At 38.0% G+C, this 24,605-nt stretch overlaps 5 protein-coding genes and 1 non-coding gene across 10 annotated transcripts; 4 read left to right on the top strand and 2 right to left on the bottom strand.

Moving 5' to 3' along the window:
• Nucleotides 1–63: 63 nt before the first annotated feature.
• Nucleotides 64–4,319, bottom strand: LOC137735444 (putative serine/threonine-protein kinase WNK10). 3 transcript variants are annotated; one of them, XM_088696496.1, is made up of 8 exons: nucleotides 3,628–4,319; nucleotides 3,197–3,234; nucleotides 2,812–3,039; nucleotides 2,500–2,720; nucleotides 2,259–2,416; nucleotides 1,758–2,154; nucleotides 954–1,662; nucleotides 64–683 (listed from the first exon to the last, which is right to left on the bottom strand). In XM_088696496.1, coding segments are annotated over exons 1-8 (1,869 nt in total). In that variant the 5' UTR covers nucleotides 3,745–4,319; the 3' UTR covers nucleotides 64–682. The 3 variants fall into 3 exon arrangements, with proteins under 3 accessions (XP_088552622.1, XP_068330968.2, XP_088552623.1); XM_068474867.2 differs by having other exon boundaries at nucleotides 64–1,662; XM_088696497.1 differs by lacking the exon at nucleotides 3,197–3,234 and having other exon boundaries at nucleotides 64–1,662.
• Nucleotides 4,320–5,551: 1,232 nt separating this feature from the next.
• Nucleotides 5,552–5,625, top strand: TRNAV-AAC (transfer RNA valine (anticodon AAC)). Its single transcript has one exon. It is a non-coding gene; the product is annotated as a tRNA-Val (tRNA).
• Nucleotides 5,626–5,729: 104 nt separating this feature from the next.
• On the top strand, nucleotides 5,730–10,963 carry FKGP (L-fucokinase/GDP-L-fucose pyrophosphorylase). Of its 2 annotated transcripts, none has more exons than XM_068473426.2 (7): nucleotides 5,730–6,221; nucleotides 6,521–6,812; nucleotides 7,188–7,552; nucleotides 7,922–8,048; nucleotides 8,159–9,172; nucleotides 9,355–10,088; nucleotides 10,387–10,963. In XM_068473426.2, exons 1-7 carry the CDS (start codon nucleotides 5,895–5,897, stop codon nucleotides 10,783–10,785), a joined length of 3,258 nt encoding a protein of 1,085 aa, XP_068329527.2. In that variant the 5' UTR covers nucleotides 5,730–5,894; the 3' UTR covers nucleotides 10,786–10,963. The 2 variants fall into 2 exon arrangements, with proteins under 2 accessions (XP_068329527.2, XP_088552620.1); XM_088696494.1 differs by having other exon boundaries at nucleotides 5,758–6,221; nucleotides 6,518–6,812.
• A 635-nt stretch (nucleotides 10,964–11,598) lies between these two features.
• LOC137734635 (protein LEAD-SENSITIVE 1) lies at nucleotides 11,599–14,338 on the top strand. The gene is made up of 3 exons (XM_068473886.2): nucleotides 11,599–11,794; nucleotides 11,998–12,158; nucleotides 13,488–14,338. Exons 2-3 carry the CDS (start codon nucleotides 12,065–12,067, stop codon nucleotides 14,171–14,173), a joined length of 780 nt encoding a protein of 259 aa, XP_068329987.2. The 5' UTR covers nucleotides 11,599–11,794; nucleotides 11,998–12,064; the 3' UTR covers nucleotides 14,174–14,338.
• Nucleotides 14,339–14,451: 113 nt separating this feature from the next.
• Nucleotides 14,452–17,220, bottom strand: LOC137734360 (aluminum-activated malate transporter 10-like). The gene is made up of 6 exons (XM_088696493.1): nucleotides 16,779–17,220; nucleotides 16,227–16,367; nucleotides 15,830–16,102; nucleotides 15,412–15,527; nucleotides 15,183–15,326; nucleotides 14,452–15,108 (listed from the first exon to the last, which is right to left on the bottom strand). Exons 1-6 carry the CDS (start codon nucleotides 17,116–17,118, stop codon nucleotides 14,599–14,601), a joined length of 1,524 nt encoding a protein of 507 aa, XP_088552619.1. The 5' UTR covers nucleotides 17,119–17,220; the 3' UTR covers nucleotides 14,452–14,598.
• Nucleotides 17,221–20,796: 3,576 nt separating this feature from the next.
• On the top strand, nucleotides 20,797–24,021 carry LOC137734061 (uncharacterized). Of its 2 annotated transcripts, none has more exons than XR_015964016.1 (3): nucleotides 20,797–21,204; nucleotides 22,379–23,384; nucleotides 23,629–24,021. XR_015964016.1 is itself a non-coding variant. In XM_068473319.2 (3 exons), the coding sequence occupies exons 1-3, from the start codon at nucleotides 21,019–21,021 to the stop codon at nucleotides 23,765–23,767; spliced, it is 474 nt and encodes a 157-aa protein (XP_068329420.2). In that variant the 5' UTR covers nucleotides 20,797–21,018; the 3' UTR covers nucleotides 23,768–24,021. The 2 variants fall into 2 exon arrangements, 1 of the variants encoding a protein (XP_068329420.2); XM_068473319.2 differs by having other exon boundaries at nucleotides 22,379–22,527.
• The last annotated feature ends 584 nt before the right edge of the window (nucleotides 24,022–24,605 follow it).

The raw sequence follows: 24,605 nt of genomic DNA, 5'->3' as shown, positions 1-24,605 counted from the left end.
TTATTTAAAGAATAATTTTTAAATGAGAAGAGAGTCTCAAAATCTATTCAAATATTTAATCAAAGTCCATAAGAATCCTTTCAAATCTTTAAACAAAATCCATAAGAATCGTTAAAAAGTTGCAAGGATCATACAATCCCTTGAAATCTGTCACTTAAAAAAGTTTCTTAAAAACCTCTGAAATCCACATTGAATAACCGGTGTGATTTGTTGGTGGTTGTTTATAAGCACACACAATGTGATGACACCTCGAAATCGAAAATAATTGCAGAGAGCGGGGGAGATTTGTGGTTAGAGGCTTTAGGAAATGGAGTTTTGCCGAGGTTTTGAAGGGTATGCGTAATGTGAGAGCTGATTTTCGTTCTGCGCTCGCAGGTTAAGGTTAAAAAAGAGATGATACAGCCCATCTTTTACCCTGGACGACTACAAGAATGCGCCCAAAACTGAAGGTTGGTTTCATGTTTTTCTCGTTCTAGCCTTTTACTTTGTTCTTCTGTGGTCTGTAAATCCTGCCATTTGTTTACGTTTCTTGGTGCTTCTCTTGAATTCAATATGCGTGATCTCAAGCTATGTCAACCCTGTGAAATATGCTATTGATCGAATGCGGTTTGGTATTTTTCAGCTATACTTGTTAGAATAGCTGACAAACCCGAAGCATTATGTTATCAGTTGTGATCATCCATCTGCAAAAAGAAGCTGAGGATGCATTAGCAAATCCGGTAATCTATTCATACTCAACAAACAAAAGTAACAGGATATCAGCATAAAATTTAGTCCCGAGAATGATCGCGACTGCCGAAAAAAGTGAGCCGCATCCGATCCAAGGGTTAAACATCACGTCGATGCTTAAATAGAGTTACCAGTCAACAATATACAAGGGAAACGAGTTATGGAAAAAAATTGGGTTCAGTAGGGCTCTAAATTAGCCAACAGCCACTTTCTTCTTTTCTAACCATCTCTTTCTGGTCATTTCCAATGCTTTCTCCCTCATCCTTGAAAGTTCCTGGAACCACCGCTGGTACTGTGACTCAATCATTTCGAGTTCCAACTTTGAATCGGCATCCAGATCATTATCTACCAAAGATGGAGAATAACAGCTGCTTGCCAAGCTCGTATCTTTTGATAAATCGTGTCCATGCAACTGAAACTGCAACTTCTTTATGATTCCATTCACTGGGAAGCCTCCTCCTTCATTGCTAGCATAATCGCTCTGTAACTTGCTGTCATCGAAATATGAATACCTCGGCTCTTGTTCAGAAGTATTGCAATTAACAGATTCATCGGCAAAATCAGCAAAGCTTGGATAAGAGGTAATTCCACCGTTAAAATTGATGGTATCAGGCTTATCACAGGAGTGGCCACCTTGCTCTACCATCAAACCATCAGGAGCACCAGATGGCACTGAACCCCACAGGCTTGACAATGATGGTTTTCCATTTTTACGGACTAAGGATCCGCCACAAAGACTCGCTGGTCCAGTTGAGGAATAATCGGATGAGGGCTTCCAACCAGGTAGAAGTTTCATTATCAAGTAATCGATAAACTCAGCAATGAAAGCCACATCATGATCTGCTAATTCCAGTTGTTCAACCATCTCGCTCGCCACAGACACTGCAGTATCACTAGCAATGTAAAAGAGAAAATGTATATTCCTCACCTTACCTGTAAGATACAGAAAAGTCATGCTATTACATTCCTGACGGGAATAACAATACTAGACATAATTGTATATCCAATTTCCCAGTTTGCATACTTACCACATGCATCAGCTATACGCAAGGTCAATGATACTGAATCGTCGTCATTTTTTATCCCGCATAACCTGAACTCATTGTTCTTATGTGTCCTTTGAAATTCCAGAACCAGTGGACTCCCATTGTTGCTTCCTGTACATGTGGTTATAGATAGCTGCTTGTAGTCAATATCTATGTCCATGGATAAAGGCCCAGACTTTGGTAAATTTGTTGCTTTTAGACTCTGGTTAGGCAACCGTAAGGGATCACGGATTGGTTCCTTTGGATTGTCAACTTGAAGGAATGCATCTCTGAGCAACTCTTTCGCCGATACCCTCTCAGATGCAGGAACCAGACATTTTTCAATGAACTCCTTGATTTGGGGGTCATTCACCTTCCCAAGGGCTGCAGGTTTAATGCCCTGCAAAACAACATACCAGAAATAAGATTCCTGTGGAACCAAGTGATTCTACTTTAAACAGCCAACAGAAGGAATGATGATATTCCGATGATTCCTCAACTTACAGAGGTAACCTTCTTAAATATTTGAGCAGGACTTTTGCATTCACTATACGGATACTCAAAAGTAATCATCTCTAACATGCACATTCCGAAGGAGTATATGTCAACGAGTTCATTATATTCCTCTTCATAGAGCTCTGGAGCCATAAACTCGGGAGTCCCTTACGTAGAGAAAAGAAAAAGTTTCAGTACTTGTTTAGACGGTTTAACCAAGAGATAACATCTGATGTTATAGATTCCTTACCAATCACACTGCGAGCGGTAGGCTGCTGCATAACAGTTGCCAATCCAAGGTCTCCGATTTTAACTTCTCCATGATTTCCATTAATGAAAATATTCTCACATTTTAAGTCTCTATGAATGATAGGGGGGCTATGACTGTGGAGAAAGGCTAAACCTCGGAGAATCTGCCTTGCCCAGTTCCTTATGGCCTTTGTATCCACATTTTTATGCTTCTTACGATATCTAATAACCAAAACGTGCGCAGTTAGTTTGATTTCATATAATGCAGTTAAACGATACAAAGACAGAATGAGAAGGAATCAATAGAACTTACTGCCTTAGGCTTCCAGATGTGAAGAGCTCCGTAATCATGTTGATCGTATTTTTCTGATCATCCACCCATGAATTATACAACTTAATAATGTTTTCATGTTTCAGTGATTTCAGAAGATGAACTTCAGAATACAATTTTTCCAAATCTTCTGGTGACCGCAAGACAGCATCGATCTTCACCCGGCTCCAAGCCACTTCTATTCCATCAACTTCATCGAATGCCTTGTAGCTGCAAATAATGAATGAGATACCCAAAATTTAAAAAATTAATGATAATTCTTCAATTTAACGAAACTTTTGTTCCTAAAAATAACGAAATCCAGAAAACAAAAGTGAAGGAAAAAAAAAAAAAACAAACTACAAAGAGAAAGGTCTCAGAACCGTACACAGTCTTGAAGGCACCCTTGCCCAAGATTTCATTGTACTGTTACCAGAAAATAAGAAAAAAAAAATGAATTAAAGGAGAAATAAAAGACTGAACGGAAGGGGAAACACAATCTTCTCAGTTCTAACAAAAAATAACAATTCATTTGTTTCTATCTAAATCGGCTCAAAAGCTAGCTGCTTAATCTGATGAACAATCTTGCACTCACATATACAATCTGATACCAATTCATTTGAAACAACAAAATTAATCAGTCACTAAAACAAAAGCAACAAAGTTACAAAATGTACAATCCATTCAACAAAATTGAACCTTTCCATCAAAATGTGACGCATCACTACACGAAATTCAACATATCGAAACCATATAAAAATTGCAGCTTGAACACAATCCTTATTCCACAATCCAAAATGTGCAAGTTGTGATATTTACCCGAACATATCGATTGCTTGGGTCCTTCTCTACAAAATCGACCTCTTCATCGAGGAGCTTCGCCACTGGAAACATCCCATTACTTACTGGCGATACCAATCCGACCCCTGAATTCATTTCCTGCCAAGAACCAAACAGCTACCGCACCAGAAAGACAAGGACCTTTTCTTTTTTATATATTTTTTTCTTCTAGCAAATAATTTAGTGGGTCAAATTTTCTAATTTGGAAAATGTATTCTTCTCTCATTCAGCTATAGAAAGTAAACGCCGTTGATTGGGTCAAAAAAAAAAAAAAAACGACGACGCAGCAACAGCTCATAGAAGGCTTCAGAAGCGATGCAGAAGAAATCGAATGCCGACTGGAAGCAGAATCGGCATTCGACGGCGGCGGAAGGAACCAATGAACCGGCTGAGTTCAAAACCCCAAGTTCCATGCAACGCGGTTTTGTCATTCTCTACGCGAATATCATCGCGACCCACTAGGCGAAAGCCATCCCTGAAGTGAACCCAAGTGGCGGAGAGGGGGTCAGAAGCGGCGGTGGAGATCGGATATTAGGATTGACCAGAAGGAGAAGACGAAGGCGGTGGCAGAGCAAAATTCGACTGTTGGGCGAGGGGTTGAGAGATGGAGGGACCGCAAAATCTGAACCGAGGAAAAATGGGAGAAAAAAGCGAGAAGAAAATGGGGTTGGAATTTGAGAGAGAAAAAGAGAGAGAGAGAGAGAGAGAGGGGAGAGCGGGTACGGGGGATTTTCATTTTTGGGGACGCGCGAAATTCAAGCTCGAAACACACACGTGTGTGGATGGTTCATTTTTTGCTGTTTTATATCTTTTCTTTTTTAAAGAAAAATTAAATAAATAGATTTGTGTAGAAAAATAGTTTGTGCTATTCACATTATCTTTTTAACTTTTGTCTATTAATACTAGTATTTGCCGACACATTTTATGTGTATGAATATATTTTTTTTTTTTAAATGAGAAGGAGAGAGTGAAAGAAAGAGAGAACGTGGGGGGAGTGGGAGGGTATTTTTTTTTTTTTAATATTGGAGGTATTTTAACATCATCTGTAGGTGGGGTTTCAATAAAAAACGGTAAAATTTGGACTTGTGAAATTACATTATTGTCCATCAATTTTTTTTTGTGTGATAGAAGACTAAGTAGTCTTTTCACCCTATTTAGGTTGACAAACATGATTTCATTAATTAATAGAGAGATTTTTGAATTTATTTGATCTCATACTCGAAAATTAATAAGGATGTGTAAGAAGTAAAAATTGTGTATGAATAGTACCACACAAAAAAAATTGATAGCAGTGACCAATGACATCATCTAGAGGGTACATCTCATAATGAAAACCATCTACAATTTATCTTCTAAACAACACATGATATAGAAGATAATGAGAAATTAACAGAAACTAAAGATAAATTTAAATCATATTATTATGACTGGTTTATTATGAGGTTTGACCTAATCCTCCATCTCTTAGTGTAATTAATATTGTTTGGTAAAAAAAATAAAAAAAAACTAACTATGTGACTAAATTTTTTTTCGATGCTGATACTATGTTTTATTCAAACTTACATAAAAATTAATTGGTCAAAAGTTTTTTTTCTTATTTTTTTGGGACAAATTGATATTTCACATTAATAAATTTGTTTAAGTTACAAATAAAGAATTCAAACTCGAGAATAGAGAGAGGAGTAGATTAAACATTTTAGGTTATGACTAGAAAATTAAAAAATGGAAATATAATTAAATGAAGATCTAAAACAACGGTAGCATTATTGGAAAAACAAGCATGCAATTCAAACTCCTTAAATAAATATATGGTTATAGAACTTTGGTGCTTTCCCATAAACTAAATGTTACTGATAATTTTATGTCAGTATATAAATAATAAATTGACCAAAATGAACAAAAGGGTTTCGTGGTGTAGTTGGTTATCACGTCAGTCTAACACACTGAAGGTCTCCGGTTCGAACCCGGGCGAAGCCATTTCCTTTTTACAGCTGATCCAACATTTTTTTCCCTTTTTAATATTCGTTATACGACGTGTCGTACACTGACAAACAAAACGACGTTCTATCAGCTGTTTTACCGACAAAAATCGACGACGACCCACCGCCGGATGACCCGACATTATCACACCACCTGTTCGGCTTTTCTGTTAAATGATTGGTCCATCAGTATCGGCGTACTGAGAGATTCAACATCTGAAAGTCTCACCACTCAAGCTTTCTCTCAGATTCTCAGATTCCCGGAAAATGGATACCAAATTCTCGCGATCCAAACAGAAGGCTGACGCGGCAGCTGTGCTCCGGAAATCATGGTTCCACCTTAGGCTGTCGGTAAGGCACCCGACCCGGGTTCCCACTTGGGACGCCATCGTATTGACGGCGGCTAGCCCCGAGCAGGCCGAGCTCTACGAGTGGCAGCTCACTCGCGCCAAGCGGGTGGGCCGCATAGCCGCCTCCACGATCACACTCGCTGTGCCTGACCCCCACGGCCAGCGCATCGGCTCCGGCGCCGCCACTCTCCACGCCATTCACGCCCTCGCCAAGCATTACCGTACGTTGGGCCTACACTCAAAGGTAACACTGTTCTGAGTTTGGTAATTGGCTTGCATTGTAGATATGTGTGATTAAATTTACGAAAATTTTGTGAAATTGCCATGTGGGTTAGCTTAAATTTTCACTAATTATGATTTGGGTAGCTTAATTTTCACTAAACAGGCAAAAGGGTATGTAATTTGTTAAATTTACAGCAAATTGAAGAAGAAAGGTGGCCACTTTACTCTTAAATGTCATCAGCAAGTGGCTAAATTTTCACTAATTGTAATGTGGGCTGGTTTTTTTGTTTGTATCTGTAAGCTGTTTCATTTCAAAAGCAGGTGGCAGCTACAAGCAATGGCAGTTTTGGGTTCTCGGAGTCAAGTCGAAATGCAAGTGGCAATGAAATGGATGATGATCTCTCGGAAATGGTTAGCTTCATTGCCAAGAGGCATATATTATTGCTTCATGCTGGTGGTGATTCGAAAAGGGTCCCCTGGGCAAATCCCATGGGGAAAGTTTTCCTGCCACTTCCGTATCTGGCAGCTGACGACCCTGACGGGCCAGTCCCGCTGCTTTTTGATCATATACTTGCAATTGCTTCTTGTGCAAGACAAGCTTTTAAAAATGAAGGTTGGTTGTTCTGTCTATTGCAATATAAGTGAGACTTGGCCATCTCTTTGTTATGAGAATCTGTAGTCGGTGTCCAATGAACTTTTCACATTCTATCTTTTAACACTAGTTAACTATATCATATGGGGCCAATTCTTTTAGGAGTGCTTTAGCAGGAAGGGTTGAGAAATGTGTCTAAGGTCATTTGATTCCATGAAAGAAATATAGATAATATTGCCATCTGAGAGTTTGAAAGTTGAATTTGTAATTAATTTGATTATTTTGGTTTGCATTTTGTTCTGTCATGTTAGAATGACCTTAACCGTATCTTGTGGTTAATGTCACTGAGTTCATCTCTCCAAGCATCATGCGTAAATGATGTTTCATTCTTTGCAGGTGGAATATTTACTATGACTGGAGACGTACTTCCATGTTTTGATGCCTCCAACATGGTGCTTCCAGAGAACACATCCTGTATCATAACTGTTCCCATCACCCTTGATATTGCGTCTAACCATGGTGTTGTTGTGGCATCTAAGAGTAGAAATGTAGAAAAAAGTTATCCTGTCAGCTTTGTTGATAATCTCTTACAGAAACCTAGCATAGACGAACTTGTTAAGAACAATGCAATTCTTGATGATGGTAGAACACTTCTTGATACTGGAATAATAGCGGTTAGAGGTAAGGGGTGGGAGGAGCTTGTTACACTTGCATGTTCCTGCCAACCAATGATTTCAGAACTTCTGAAGACCAGAAAGGAGGTAAGTTACTATTTCGATGAGCTTTCATTGCATGTTGTCCTGCAAGTGTATAGTTTATGATATAAATTCAACTGGATTCTTATTGTAGGCTTTGCAGTAAAATCCTATGTATAGGACCGGGTTTCTCCAAGTGTGAAATTCTCAGTGATTTTGGGAAGGTTTTAAATTTTTAATAGAGTAATGCTAGGTAAACCAACTTTTAAGACCAAATTTACAAACTGTGTGATGTGTCACCAATAGGAAATAAGCACGTTAATCAATAGTTAAGTAATAATCCAATCATCAACAACCACATCATATGGTCTACAAAATATGGTTTAAATAGATGGTCCATTACCCTTTTTAATAATGTCCTTGTATTTTTCACAGATGAGCTTATATGAAGATCTTGTAGCAGCTTGGGTACCTGCAAAGCATGATTGGTTGCGACTGCGCCCTTCAGGCGAAGAACTGGTCAGCAGATTAGGAAAACAGAAGATGTTTAGCTACTGTGCTTGTATGTGTTACCTTGATGCGATTATCCATATATTTAACATTTTCAACTTTTTTTTCTTTTATATGATTATTAGTTCCTATATGATTTCTGCTTCTTGATTTTAACTGCAGATGATTTGTCGTTCTTACATTTTGGAACTTCAAGTGAGGTTTTGGATCATCTGAGTGGAGCTGCCTCGGGACTGGTCGGTCGAAGACACCAGTGTTCTATCCCAGCAAGCACTCTATCTGACATTGCAGCATCTGCTGTTCTTCTTTCTAGCAAAATTGCACCTGCTGTCTCGATTGGGGAAGATTCTCTTATATATGATTCAACCATTCCGAGTAGAATGCAAGTTGGTTCTCTGTCCATAGTTGTTGGTGTTAATGTTCCAGAAGTAAATAGTATTGTTGCAGAAAATTCATTTAGATTCATACTTCCGGATCGCCATTGTCTTTGGGAGGTTCCTCTAGTCGGACACACTGGAAGAGTCATAGTATATTGTGGCCTCCATGATAACCCCAAGGTTTCACTCTCTAAGGATGGCACTTTTTGTGGGAAACCCTGGAGGAAGGTCGTGCAAGATTTAGGAATCCAAGAAAATGATCTATGGAGCTCAATGGGTACTCATGAAAAGTGTTTGTGGAATTCAAAAATATTCCCCATTCTTTCTTACTTTGAGATGCTAACTTTGGCATCGTGGTTGATGGGCTTGAGTGATGAAAATTCTGAGCATTTGCTTTCTCTGTGGAGAAGTTCACCTCGTGTCAGTTTAGAGGAGTTGCATAGATCAATTGATTTTTCAAAGATGTGTCATGGTTCAATTGATCATCAAGCAGACCTTGCAGCTGGAATCGCTAAAGCATGCATTAATTATGGGGTGCTGGGCCGCAATTTATATCAATTGTGTGAAGAAGTTCTGCAAAAGGAAGATTTAGGAGTCAAAGTATGTGAGGAATTTCTAAGTCTTTGTCCCGGACTCCTGGAGCAGAACTCTAAGATTATTCCCAAAAGCCGAGCATTCCAGGTTCAAGTTGATCTTCTCCGAGCATGTAGCAATGAAACAACGGCACGTAAGTTGGAGCACAAAGTTTGGAATGCTGTTGCTGATGAAACAGCTTCAGCTGTAAAATATGGTTTTAAAGGTAGAGTCAATTATTCGTATCTCAATAATGGCATAATTCTTAGTAATCTCATCCACATTTTAAAATCAAGATACTACTCATTTTGTAACTCATGTTTCTTGTCTGATCGTTCTGTGGTCTTTAAAGGACCAGAAACTTACAAAACACTTTTTTTTTGATTTTTTATAATCTATGGTCTGTAGAACATCTCTATGAGGCTCCCAGCGATATCTCTATTCTGTCCCATAAGAACAATGATTTCGACGGCTGTGTGGATCATTCATTCCACCCCAGAAAGGTGAAGGTTGAATTACCAGTTCGTGTGGATTTTGTTGGGGGTTGGAGTGACACTCCTCCATGGAGCTTGGAACGCGCTGGTTGTGTTCTGAATATGGCAATAAGTTTGGAAGGTTCTCTTCCAATTGGCACCATCATTGAGACAACGAAAAAAACTGGTGTCTGTATTAGTGATGATGCTGGAAATGAGTTACACATTAAGGACCTAACCTCAATTGCCACACCATTTGATGACAATGATCCATTTCGGCTTGTCAAATCCGCACTGCTTGTGACTGGCATTATTCACGAAAATGCTCTTGCATCCAGGGGTCTGCAGATCAGGACATGGGCTTGCGTACCTCGTGGAAGTGGCTTGGGGACTTCAAGCATCTTAGCAGCTGCAGTTGTGAAGGGACTTCTTCAGATTACGGATGGAGATGAAAGTAATGAAAATGTTGCGAGACTTGTTCTTGTATTAGAGCAGCTCATGGGGACAGGTGGTGGTTGGCAGGATCAGATTGGGGGTCTCTACCCGGGTGTTAAATGTACTTCAAGTTTTCCTGGTATCCCATTGCGACTACAAGTCGTCCCACTCTTGGCTTCCCCACCGTTAATTTCAGAGTTGCAGCAACGCTTGCTTGTGGTTTTTACCGGTCAAGTATGTGGCATCCTTTCAATTTCAACTTTAGATAATGCATAATTCTTCTTGCCTGCAATAAGTAAATAACAATTAAACATGGCATTACATAATTGTGTGTTCAATCGTGAAAACCGTAGAAGCGTGCTGGTCTAGTTAACGATTGCAGAGTCTTGTTCTACACACGCACTTTAGTTACTGGACCCTAATATGATGTTGCTTTATTCTTCATGTCCATGCTCATGCATCTCATGTTCTCAAAGAAAACACGTCTGTATTTGCATGTATATGAAATAATGTAATTGTGATATTTGTGTAGGTTCGACTTGCACACCAAGTCTTGCAAAAGGTGGTAACCCGCTACCTCCGAAGGGACAACCTTCTTGTATCCAGCATCAAGCGCCTCGCTGAACTGGCCAAGATTGGGAGAGAAGCGTTGATGAACTGTGACATAGACGACCTTGGGGAGATAATGCTAGAGGCTTGGAGGCTGCATCAAGAACTCGACCCTTACTGCAGTAACGAGTTTGTGGATCAACTCTTCAGATTTGCACACCCGTACTGCTCCGGCTACAAGCTCGTGGGTGCTGGAGGCGGAGGCTTTGCCTTGTTGCTTGCCAAGGATGCCAAGCTGGCAAAGGAACTAAGGCACTTGCTGGAACAAGATTCCAATTTTGACGTCAAAGTATACAACTGGAACATCTTCTTAGATAATTGATTAGGTTGATTCTTAGCTTCTTGTAACATTCTTTAATGTATATTAATATTACTTTAGAATTACGTACGATAATTACTGGATATAAGTTTCGGTTGTTGTATTAATTTGAAAATAATTCAAATTTTTATTTGTATGGAAATAAATATAGAATAAATTCATGATTCGGTTCATTTAAAAATCGTAATATTACAATGCATTTAATCATTGTAAATACTTTGTATTTTTTTATTTAAAATTTAAGCTTATTATCAAGCGGCAAAAGAGAAAAGGGGAAAATAAAAGGAGAAAATAAAAGAAAGCCAAGTGGCAAAAACAAATCATGAACATGAAACACGCATAGCGTGAAATCATGGCAAAGAATCCAAAGCATTCGGCCTTCCTTTCTTTTTTTTTCGTTCCCATTAATTGCGTTGCTAAAGGAACAAATTAAAAACAAGAAACTGTTGAGTGTAACGGTAATATTGTGATAAAGTAATGAGAGTTTTAACGTAAATAAATATAAATATATATAGAAAAATAATTTTCACTCGTAAGTCAAGTCACAACAGCAAGTGACTCTCTATCACAGAGGTAGAGATAAATGTTACTCTTGAACAACAACGTGAGTTTGAACTCCGTCGGTTTTCTAATCTAACAAATCTATCATTTCATAAAAAAATGGTAAAGTTACAACACCACGTGATTGTGTGACTGTAGCATAAAAAATTCGAAAAAGAAAAAAAAAAACCCCACAAAATTACAAGAAATTGATTAGTGAAAGGTGACAAAAGAAAAAGAGAACGACAGGAGCAAAATTATGAAGTGGAGCCTCCCTTAAGTCTCTTGCAAATTCCACTTGGAAGAAAAACAAGGGAAGGGAATAAAGGGGGTCATCATCCTCCATTTCAATTTCATCATCAAAGTTGGTCATGATTATTCATGACCCAGAAAATTAAAATCCGAAAATATTTCATGTTAATGTTGTATAAATTATATAAAAATTGGTAAAGGTCGTTGAACTGCTTCTTTGGTGAGCCAATCCTTTTGTGCCGCACCCATTAATTTTTGTATTAATTTTTAATTTAATGTAATCTTTTATATAGAGTCATAGACTCTCCAAGTTTCATCCTTTAGCGTTTGTGGGTCAGTCCAGTCAGTCAATCTATCTACATTTTTTTGTGGAGTCAATTTTTACGTTGCAAGCGGTTTGCTTTGCTTATGGTGTAATTGCAGAAAGCCGCAGAAAGCCAGAAGCAGAAGCAGAAGGCCAGAAGCAGAAGCAGAAGCAGTCTATAGAGAGATGGGTTTGCTGACGAACAGAGTTGAGAGAAATGAGGTCAAGCCAGGAGACCACATCTACACCTACAGAGCTGTATTCGCCTACTCTCACCATGGTTCTCTCTCCCTCCCTCCCTCTCTTTTCCTTGTTTTTATTTCATTTAGTTTTCTGGGTATTTAATTAATTCTTGGTTATATATTTTCTTCTTGAAGAATACACAATGTGGGTTCATGGAGTGATGGGATCTCTGGGTTTCTTGCATTTCTTCCATTTGTTTGTTTAATTCTAATTTCTGGGTTCGATTCTCAGCTGAATTATTGCATCTTGTTTCCTTGAATTTCAAGTTTCTTTGCCTGCAAGTTTATGGTTGTTGATTCCTTGATTAAAGCCTCTTCCCAGTCCAAAAAGCAAATACCTGTTGACTTCTTGCAGTCAAAATAAAAAAAAATTGTTACAGTTCAGATAGTAGTAATTTTCTTCTAATTGATTGCTTAGGTCACCATTAACTTTTTGTTTGAATTTGTTGAGTTGTTCTTCAAATCGTTCGATTACACGGATAATCGTTCTGTGATGTGATGTGACTGAATTTTTCTGCCCTTGATTTCTACTGATTATTTCGGCATGATGATTAAAGATGACTAGTTTCTCTTACCCGTACAAGACATGATTCCATAGCTACCAGGAGCTTCAAAGTTCACTTCTTTTAATTTTCCACTTTTTCTTAACCTTGTTGAGTCATCAAATTCGCTTATGAAATCGTTTTAAGCACTAACTTCTGTTTCGGATATTGTTCATTGGATGGTTTGTATGGCTCAACACAGGAAAACAGAAATCGACTGAAGTATTTGTTCCTTCTCTTGTTGAACTTGAGGGAGTAGAATGTGTTTCCCCTTCCTTTTTTCTGTTGCTCGTAACCTATTAACATTGCTGACTTGCAGTATTCAACCGTAACTTGGACTTGAAAACTGAATTCCTAAATCAATGTTGTCATATAAGTTCCCCGATTGCTAGAATAAACACAGTTTTTCTTCTGATTTAACTAAGATGTCTCATCACAAGTTGCAACATGCTATGGATTTGCAAAATGTACTCGGGAGTATTATATGAAGAATACTTTTGCATCTGTGCCGTGAACTTCACATTTGGGTGGTTTGATTTAACCTGCGTAACGGAATGTCGTAGAAAAATGGGTGCCTACTTCAACATAAAGTTTTCTCTCGTCATTATCTTTAGCACCCGCTAAACGATTTGTTTCCCCCGATTTTGTTCTTCCCATTGCAATTTTCAGTTTTGTTCGTTCTGTCAGATAAAGTCCAATTTTTGAATGTCAAATCTTGCTCAAATCATACAGTGCTTGGTTCATTTGAACTTATTTCTCTCTCGTGTTACTCTCATGTTTGGATCGAGTTTAACCACGAGCTGTGTTGAAAATGACATGATGCAGGTATTTATCTTGGGGGAAGCAAGGTGGTCCATTTTAGACCCAAAAGAAATTTGAACTCCAGCACTGAATCATCATCTGATGTTTATGATTCAATGTCCTGTCCCACCACTCCTGACTGTGGATTCCGGCAACCCAACAGTGGCGTTGTCCTCTCGTGCCTGGACTGCTTCCTGAAAAATGGATCTCTTTACTGCTTTGAATATCGGGTTAGCCCTTCAGTTTTCCTTGCAAAAGTACGGGGCGGCACATGCACCACTGCAGCTTCCGACCCATCAGAAACGGTTGTCCACCGTGCCATGTATCTTCTTCAAAATGGATTTGGCAACTACGATATTTTTCAAAACAACTGTGAGGATTTTGCTATGTATTGCAAAACCGGTCTCTTGATAATAGACAAGCAAGGTGTGGGAAGTAGTGGTCAAGCTTCTTCTATTATTGGTGCCCCATTGGCAGCCATTCTTTCTTCTCCTATGAAGTTGTTGATGCCAAGCCCGGTTGGTGTGGCAACTGTAACAGCTGGGATGTACTGTATGAGCAGGTATGCAACTGATATTGGCGTTCGAACTGACGTGATCAAGGTCGCCGTGGAGGATTTGGCCGTGAACTTGGGTTGGGGCAGTGACCATGAGGGGGAAGTCACTGAGGACGATGATTCTGATTCCTCTCTTACACAGATTACCAGATGATTGAACATGGTTCTTGTGCAAGTCCAGTGCCGTTGAATAAGCATTTGTCGATGTTAATGACTGAATTACTGATGTGGGTTTTACAACTCATTTGAAACTCACATAATTGTGTCTTATAATTCATGCATGGAATGAATGAAAGCAGTACTTATCTGGTGTCCGTAATTGATGCTACTATTTGATTTTTCATTCCAAAATGGTCATCTTGCACTCTTCCATTCGTTGTTTTTTAAAATTGAGAAAGAAAGTTGGAAAATAAATTTCAACCAAATCGAGAATGTTTCAAATTAGTTGCGCATTATTGGTAAATCGTAATCGCAAAATCAACTGTTCAAACAGACTTGTTTTCTGTACATATACAAAGTTAATAGAAGCAGCACTCTGTAACACAGATTTTTCGAAGGGCCTCCATTGGCTTCATAATCTTAGGTACCATACGGCAATGCGCAATTGGCATGGGGGACTGTCACAGTGACATTCCCGTTGAATGGAAGTTTCTCTCCTGCGGAGGGCTTGTCGCCGGGCTGGTGTTGCGTTTTATTTCCTTGGGGTGCAGGCTTCATATCTGCCTGGACTGCAAGCTCATTGACTGCATCAACAATTCCACTGATTCTTGCTGCATTTTCAATAAGCAAAGACACCAATGTGGTCACCGGAAGAACCTCCACCAGTGGTGCTACGATGGGCTCTCCTTTGCCATCATCGTCGGTAGCTTCTGATGTCGGTAAAACAAGCCATATAGGCACAGATTTCAAAGATTTTTGAAGCTCCTGCACTGCTTTGTTCATTTCCCAAACCAATGAGTCAATCTCAGATGATTTTTTCATGGTTTTAATTGTTTTCGCCAGTTCTCTCAAGATGTTTGAAGAATGTTTGTTTGTCGTCTTACAGGCATTGCTGAAATGCTTCTTTAGGTTTCCGATTCCAGCCGGCATCTGCCCATAAACAATATGCAACTTAAAACTACATAATCTTAACAGAGATAATTTGTTAGGTGTAAAACGCCAACCTTAATTTCCGACTCCATACAAGCGCTGAGAGCCTCGACGCAGTAAGCACAACTGCGCATCGATGCGCCAATCTTGAGGTACTGTTTCCATGGATGTTTGAAGTTGAAACTTCCATGTGCAGGCTCCCATCTTGCAAATTTAGCCTGCAAAATCGAATGCCCCCAGGGGAAAGAAAAATCAGCAAATCAATCTCGTTGCCTATCGATCCCATGTAACACGATCGCATACCATATTGTCTTCTGTTGCCTTCGAATCGAGCACACATTTATACCCATTGATTTGCTTAGTAGAACAGTTGTCTTCAGTCACAGCTTCATTGTCTTTAAAGTACTCCAACACATATCCTGCAAAATATTGTCATTACTAATACTTCAAATTCTGCAGGGGGTAAAGAAAACGATAATTAGAGCTCGTTTAGGACTGCTTCTGTAAATCCAAATATTGCTTGTAAAAGCACTTGGGAGTGCTTCTTTAAGAAGCATCTAGCAGGTGCTTGTCCACAAAATGCTTCTATGACCAAGAAGCGGTGTTAAGTTTTTCTACCAAATGCTGTCAAAAGAACTTTATAGTTGGTAGAAGATGTTTTTAGCCTTTTCAGAAGCAGACCGAAACAGGCCATTTAAGTACTGTAATTTGAGATATATACCATCCAAGGAATCAGCCAGTTTCTCCAGGTTATTATAGATCAAACAGTGGAGCTGCTGACCAGCCCAATTGGGATAAAAGAGAATGCTAATTAGAATGCAAAAGAAGGTCCCAATGCCAACAGTGAGCAGTCTATCGTAAGCCAACTCGAACAACTCTTCCACGCGATATCCGGAAATCGAAACTAAGCTGAAGGTGAGGATGAAGATGAGAGCACCATAATCGAATCGCGATTTGACAGGTGGGATGAACCGAGAGAAGGTGGCTGCCGAAGCTGCAAAAGTGAGCACCACATAAGTATTGTTTCACTAGAGCCTGCTTAAAATGTAAATTTAACTCGAGCGAAACACCAGCGAAATGATTATGAACCTGAAATTTAGAACAACAGATGCACATACCTAGGAGGAAAACTGAGGTTCCAGTAATTATGGCCTCAAAATTTTGTCCTGCCTTGCAAGAAATCCAATGGACACCCAAGCCAAGTGATCCTGCAAGAAAAGTTCCTGCTGCTCTATTTATGCTTTTGTATAGTGTAGCACCTGCAATGAAATGGCCAATTGGTTACGTTTTTTTCACTTTAACTTGATGCTGTGCCAAATTTTGTACGGGAAGAGATTTCCACACATCTGTTTTATCCCGCTGCACAGCTCTCTTTTTCCAGCTTTTTTATTTTTTATTTTTTATTAAGGGTGAATCAAGGGACATAAGTAAAGAGAGTTGATTGCAAATTACTCCCCATTTGGTAATAACAAAAAGGAAAACTATTGAAAAAGATTTGAAAACTTTGAGTTCTAACGATAAGGACAAAATAAAAGGTAAAGTGAATAGTACCATGATTGGCTTTTTAATGTAAAGATGTGGTTTTTCATTAAAGTAAATAGTACCGAAAACTTTTAGTTAAAGTTCTCAAAAAAAAAAAATGGTTTTTTTTTTTCCAGTGTTTTACTCACCAACAGTTGATTCAAAAACTACCACGACAGTCATAACCGCCCACATTGCGTTCCCACCTACACCTTCATACAAAGACCTCATGTAGTAAAAAAGCAACACAACTGAAATAGCCAACCCTACTTTGAGAGCATGGATCGCCTTTCTGGGCTCAGCAACTCCTAACTTCCATGCCTTCACTAAAAACCTCCAAACTTTCAGCACCAATCCTCCAACCACACCCTTCAACCCTAGCAACGCCTTGTCAACTAGCCCGGATTCTGGAACAGATGCATTGTTTGTCCCATCAGTAACATTGATTCCCCATTCGACACTCCCTAACACATCCTTTTCACTCACCATGTTGGCTAGGGCTCACAAGAACGACGAAATTAGGGCGGTTCGGACTAAATTGAAGCGCTTAGTGGTTTGCCTTCATATACGATCATTAAGCTTCATGTGCCTTATATATTATTCACCAGAACTTTCAATTCCTTGAGCACACAGATTAATGGTCTTACAGAAAGCACTGAAAATACATGGCCTAAATTTGGTAAGCAGTTAGTATCGTCATCTCCATTAAGCTTAACTTAATGGTTTTGAATTAACAATGTCTTGGTGCTTTTATCTTGTTAGACAATTAAATGGATAATATGTTTAAGTACAGAAACCGCTAGTTGTTCAAAAGGTTTTAAATTGAGGACATGAACTTAAACATTAGGGTTTGGATCATAAACCTAAAATCCCTAAAAAGCATGACCTGATTCTACACGTACTATTGCAGGGCTAATATTTTAGTCGATCCACTACACCATAAAACGCATTAGGAACATATCAGAACTTTTATATCTTCAGCTTTTAGATTGTTTAATAAATAGAGGCCGAGAGCAATCCATGTCATCTTTGATCATTGGAAATATTATGTCGAAGTGCCTATATAGCAATTTTTTTTTCTTTATTTTTTATTTTTTTATTTTTTTATTTTTATGTCTGAATCGTCTTTGATCGACTAACTCTTAGCTTAATAGTGCTTTAGCCCTTAATACTGAAAGAGAAAGGTTTCACGTTCAATTCCACCATCTGATAAATAATTGTAAATATAGGATTTTCTGTGTGCTAGACTGCTAGTGCTACATCAACATGCCAAAATGTCGTGGCATTTAACTTTTGTGGCCACAATCTCTCCACGAGCTGTATCATTCAACATGCTAAGTACTTCGCTCTCTTCCGTTTCATCTGGTAAGAAACTATTTCATTCATGCAATAGAGAAAGTTAGGGAATGAAAGTTAAACCATTACTTGTTGGTTAAGAAACTAATCAATGGAATACAATCATTTCTAAAAGTCAACTCATAAAAATATATTTCCTCCCAAAAATGTTCGTACCTATTTATACAAGAGACATGATGAACTCAAACCAACATTAAAGTATAACAAACCAGCTGAAATATGCTTGAACTTGTCAAAGTCATTGAGGAGGTTGCTACTACTTCAAATAGTTTGTCCAATGACATGCTAACCAAACTTGGAGATTTGGTAGGTCTTGTTTCTTATGTTACGAGAAAAACTTCCTTACAACATCTCAATCAATCAATTGGTCATGACTCATGCTTGAACTGACCAATTGATAATGGTTGGAACTATGCGGTGTTGTGCATCGAGGGTTGTACTTACATCACACGGGCTAATGGGAGGCCTAAACTAATTCATGCTCAAGTTTTTCTCCTCATGTTAGAGAGCTTTATGGCTACCTTGGTTAAATAGCCTTAAACTTGATGCATTTTGGTTTGTAGCACTATGTACATGAGGATACCGGCAGGGATGGGAGCATTCCAGCATTCCAATTCCACCCAAATGGCCGGCCTCATGAAGACTGAAATGGCGTTTCTATTACTAGTAGGCGTCCATTCAAATGATATCTAGTGGCAAGCATAGACCTGATGAGATTCCCCTTTTCATCTTATTCATTCCTTAAACAGGCAAGTCCCTTATGTAAGTAAAGAAAAGGGTTTGGGATCAGCTGTAGGTTAAGAAGTCAAAGTAGTCGTGAGGCACTCAAGATGTCCATGTGGAGAAGTGAAGGCTCCACAAGAAATTACGAAGCCAGGATAGGAGAAATTGCCCCTTTGGTTGAAATGGGCCTTCATCTTGGGCTGCATTTTGCTTGGTAATACTATGCACTTCTTTCTTTTTTAGCCAAAATGATCTTTTAGATTGACATAATTCTACACTTTGATAATTGAGATTTGAAATCAATAAAAGTGGTCCCTAAGTTTGTCCACCATCAATCATTTTGATTATTCATTGAAAAATATCCATTAATTAAGATAGAATGACAAAAATACCCTCAATTTTTGTCAAATCATTTTGGCCCATTGTTTATTAAATTGTTGTATTTTTATCATTTTGGTCCTTACTTAGTAGAATTTTCATGATCAGAATGATTGATGATGTTCAAACTTAAGGACCACTTCTACCGATTCCAAATCTCAAAAACTAAAGTAAAAAGTTATGCTAATCTTATAATCATGTTAGCTAAAAAGCCATTTTTAATACACATTATCATTGCCAAGCAAAAGAAAGTAAATAAAAGGCAAATTATAAACTTTATTGACAAAGTTGAGCCAACCACAACCTACCCATGCCTAATATCCACTTTGAGTTAATTGGCTCGAGCCCTGGCCCTTGTCTTTATCAAACTATTGATAATGGGACTGTCAACTATTTATTTGGACACCACCTTTCATGATTTGATTGTGACACAGAACCCAAGTATTTAATCTTGCAACTAATTTCTTGTTTTCTTAGATTTCCAGAAAAGAAGGGCTTTTTCTTCCCATTTCTTTCATTAACTTAACTTCCAACAACTCTGCGGATTATGAAAGTTATCGGAGATCGTTTCAGTGTGTTGATTTGGTAATTGGCATGTTTTGAAAGTTATGGGGATCTTGGATGTGTATGATGAATGTGGTTGATTTATTACTCACTTAGTGTGTATTCTTATAAAGCCGTTTGATATTATCCAAGTGTGTTTCTTGAAAATTGGGTGCATTTTTTTGTTCATCACCACAAACTATGGTGTATGCTCACTGTACACCTCATCATCTAACATGTGTCATTTCACTTAACCATAGCTATTTTTTTTTCAAAATTGGAAAATAAACATTTAAAATTAACCATAGTTAGTTGAAAGGACACGTGTTAAGTGATAATATGTATGATAAACATACATAGTAGTTATGGATGTGAGCAAAAATACTCTCTTGAAAATTGTTGTATTTTGCTTTGATTCAACAAATTTGACATCATTTTCAGAAAATTGAAGTCGTTGTGTTAAACTCTAAGATACTTTGTCATAATAAGTGTCATCTTGAATGTTCATTGTTTTATCAAAATTATTGTTTATTGTTTTTATTACAAGCAATATTATTACTTGATAACAACTCACCACTTGCTATCAAGAGGAAGAAAAGAAAAAAAAGAGTTTGAACTTGAGACACATGAAGTTGAAGAGAATGACGCTATCATGAGAACAATCCACTTGTTAGATACCTTAACTTGAGTGATTTTTAATGATGATTGTATGTGAGGACTTCAAATGAAACAGTTTAGATCATGAAAAAATATTGAGTAGTTGTAGCGTCTTATTAGTATATTAATTGATTAGCTATTGAGCGCTATTGTACACTTGTATGTTTTGAAATTCACGTGAATTACATTAGCAATAAAGTTTATTTTATAGGGTTAAGAAAAAAAGTTTGGAAATTTCCTAAAGGGCTAATTTTCATCCAAATAAAATTGAACACCAAACCAAAAGAGTTACCATGGCAGCTATTAGCAACTAAAGAATCAAATCTACAAAAAAAAAAAATCAGTGATCTTCTCATCTTTAACATACTAAATAAATTCAGTCAAGAAATTTGTAAATTCAAAATAAATTATTTAACAAGTAAACAAATCCACAAGAAGATCCCATGTGGTTCAACACGGCGTCGTATAACCCTGTGAAATATCGATACTCCCCTCCGTCGTTAACACAACGGAGAGAAATAATAGACTTTATATATAAAAAGCAAAGCAAAACAGAGTGCTCTGCTTTTTGGGTTTTGGATTTTCGAAACCATCAAACACCCAAAAACGACCAAATTTTGAATCCAACACGCAGATTCAATCCCAGCTTATCCTCAAATCAAAACCCACCAAAATTCTTCAAGTTTTCGACCAAACGGGTCGCCGAATCAAAACCCAGGATCCGAAATTTGGATGGCTGGTCTGTATGTAAAAGCTGTGCCACCTGCGGATCTGAATAGGAACACAGAGTGGTTCATGTACCCAGGTGTTTGGACCACCTATATCCTCATCCTCTTCTTCTCTTGGCTTCTCGTGCTCTCAATCTTTGGCTGCTCTCCTGGCATGGCTTGGACCATAGTCAATCTCTCTCATTTTGCGGTGTCTTTCTCTCTCCTTTATCTTTCTCTCTCTATGTGGTTGGTGGTGTGCATATGTTGTCTACTGGGTTTGATTTATTGGTGTTGTTTTCAATTGGGTTTGTGGAATTTTTTATGTTTGTTGATTAGAGGCTGTTGGATTTGATGCTTAATCATTCAAGTAATTGCATTTAGTTAAATTTTGTATAAAACCCATGTTGTAATTATTCAGCTCAATGATGATACGTTTTGTTTCCACGCATATGATTAGGTGTAGCTTTCGTAACTCTACATGGGTTATTTCGATTCTTAATTAGGGCGTTTCATGTAGTTATTGGTTTCATATGAGGTATTGTGTGGAGGGTGAAGACCTAGTTTGTGAATTTCTTGATTTAAGTTAGGATTTAATCCATTTTGTTAGCCTGTAATAGAGGCTATGAGTTGGTTGTTGGAGTCGTCGGTAGTTTAGCTTAGAAAACGAGGTTAATCATGTGAAGCCTATTGGTGCGGATATGCTAATTTCACTATTTAGTTTGGTTGCTACTAAAATTTTAAGGAGAGTAGATGGATGACATTTGAATATTACAATTTCAATTTTTATTAGAGATGCAAATGTTACCTTAACTGAGCTGAGCAGTGTTTTTGAGGTCAGTTAGTTGTTAAGTTTTGGAAGACAATGGCATGAAAGGATTCCATACACTTAGTCCACGACTTGGGGGGATTGTCATTGTAACTCGTATCGAAAGCTATTCTTTGTTCTATTTTCAACGGTACTCTTATGTCCTATTTTCTGGGAATTGGGAGTTCAGGAATAAGTATTAGATATGTCCCCATTGATTGCATGCAAATAGATAATTCTCCAATTATGTGGTGCTATGGCTATAACTCATAACGGTTCTTCATATCCAATTAATGCACAGAACTGGTAGTTGTATTTTTAGAGTTGTATACTTTGTTGGAGACGACCTTGAGGTCGCCTTTTGTTCCCTAGTTTGGTATGATGTTTCTGTGTTTAATCATTCAACAGTCTATCCTGAATTATCTATTGATCAAAGGCTTGGGGCCAAATAACATTTTGATTTATAATCCTTTAGCATTCTGTTCAGTCTTCCGCTTTGTTAGTTTGACCTCTTAACTCTAGGTTAGTCTCATTCAATTTCCATCTACCGTATTTGAAGAGTCTGGTTCTTCTTCAGATTACATATCACTTCTTCCACTGGAAGAAAGGAACTCCCTTTGCTGATGACCAGGGGATCTACAATAGACTGACGTGGTGGGAGCAGATGGATAGTGGAAAGCAGCTCACTCGCAACAGGAAGTTCTTAACCGTTGTTCCTGTGGTGCTGTAAGTTGATTTTTATGCTGTAAAATTAGCATTTTCAACTCTTTACACTAAGATTAAATATTATTGAACCTCTTGGCTGTTAAAGATTTTATTTAAATTAACCTGCCCAGCTCCAGAAGGCTGTTGTCAAACCTTTCCAACCATGTGTTTGTTGCATATACACTTTTGTTAAACTGTCCCAAACATACTACACCAAATATTTCAGGTCCAGTTTAAAGCTAAGCCTGTACGTGGGTTGGGACTCTGTACCCGACTCATTTGGGTGGCCAACTACAATAAAGAGGACACCAGTTGCTTCATTTCCTATTTAGAACTTAGAAGTTAAAAAAAATGAAAACTTGTGATAGTACATTTAGAATATTAAGAATTTCTGGTTCTGGTCTATTGGCTTTTTGGGATTACGCTGACCACTCCACGCGCAGTTGAGGCCAGATTTTACGCTCTATACATACTACAATTTGTTTGTTTGTGGTTGCCTTATGGACCACATATCAGTGTTCCATATTAATGCCTGCAAGGAATCCAGATTTTAGTAAAATCTACATAATTTTTGGATAAGAATATGACACCTCCATTTTTGATGTATGCATGTCCATGGAGCAGTTTGTGAACACATAACATAATCCTAGGTATGAGTTCAGTCATATCCTCTTGCTATTTTCAACCTTTTTTACCATCAAATAATTCACGTGATCTTGATCACGTCAATATTTGGTATGGCTTGGATTCATCTACCACTAATATGTGCTTGATTGGCTTCCCAACTTAGAAGGATGGCGTTTGTAGATCCCCAAACCCATATACCAGGAGTGAGATTTAACCTGCTGCGGTTGGAGAAGTTAGCTTCCTAGATCTTGGTAATTTTGGGAGTCAGTTTCTCTTGGTCAGAATCATTGCCCGTGTTTTTGTTTGACACATTATTACTAAGGCATTGGAAATAAATAGAAATTTCTGAAGCTCTGATTATGATAAGATTTGTATGAACCTGCTGACAAATACCAGTCCTAAAGATAACAGTTTTTACTAGGATTATGTTTTGGAAGCTTTGTTAGAACAAAAACCATGTCGGTTCTCATTTTTGTCTTCCTGATATCCTGCCAGGTACTTGATAGCCTCGCACACAACTGACTACCAGCATCCGATGCTGTTTTTCAACAGTCTTGCAGTCATTGTGCTGGTCATAGCAAAATTCCCCAACATGCACAAAGTCCGGATCTTTGGAATCAATGGAGATAAGTGAGTTGCGCTTACATTTGGGTTGACATGTTCAAAAGCCAGAACATTGTTATCTTATTCGGATGGAGAGCTATATCGTTGTATAGAAGTTGGAACTGGAGGGATATTAGAAAATATAATGTTTTTTCTTTGTGCTTTCGGTGTTTCAAGGTGCCTCCCAGATGATGAAGGAATAATTGTATTATCTTTGTACAGTAGAGAAATTTTTATGTATGTGGGAGAGTCACTGTGCTATATGAGCGTATCAATTATTTTGTCTGTTTTTTCTCTTCGTAACTTCCATCTATTTGATAATTTTCCATCCTGAAAACAGTTTTATGCCTGAAACGGTTTCATCGATCAGGGACCACCTTAGATGTTCGACACACGTGTCAATGTTGAAATGCGGCACCCATGAGAGATAATTTGGTTGGTCAGTATTAGCGTCTAAACTCAATGTCTGCATATATTATAGCATGTGGATTAGTAATACCATATGACAATACGACGTCATGGGTTTTTCTTCACAAGCTAAGCTACTAGTGTTGCTAATGGGAGGTTGTTTTCATTTTCTTTGTTTTGGTTAAAACTAAAAGGGGTCAAAATCTTAATCTATCTTAACGTTTAACTTATTTATTTTTTTAAAATTCTCCTCACAATCACCACTTGCACTGAGCGTGGCCTTGTAGGAGTTGTGCCCTAAAAACTAATTTTGTAATATTGGATATATTATGTAGTAAATTCATTCTAATTGACTAATAATAAGGTCAAGTTTTGTTCATTTTTGAGTTTGGCTTTATATCATGGTGATAATATACTATGAATGAGTCTATAAGATTTAAGGTATGGAAGCAATATCCTAA

The sequence above is a fragment of the Pyrus communis genome, chromosome 7, assembly GCF_041283825.1.
Source record: "Pyrus communis isolate YQ-2024b chromosome 7, ASM4128382v1, whole genome shotgun sequence".
Lineage (NCBI taxonomy): Eukaryota > Viridiplantae > Streptophyta > Magnoliopsida > Rosales > Rosaceae > Pyrus > Pyrus communis.
The sequence above is the reverse complement of the archived record's forward strand: the minus strand, read 5'-3'. Positions and strand labels throughout refer to the sequence as shown.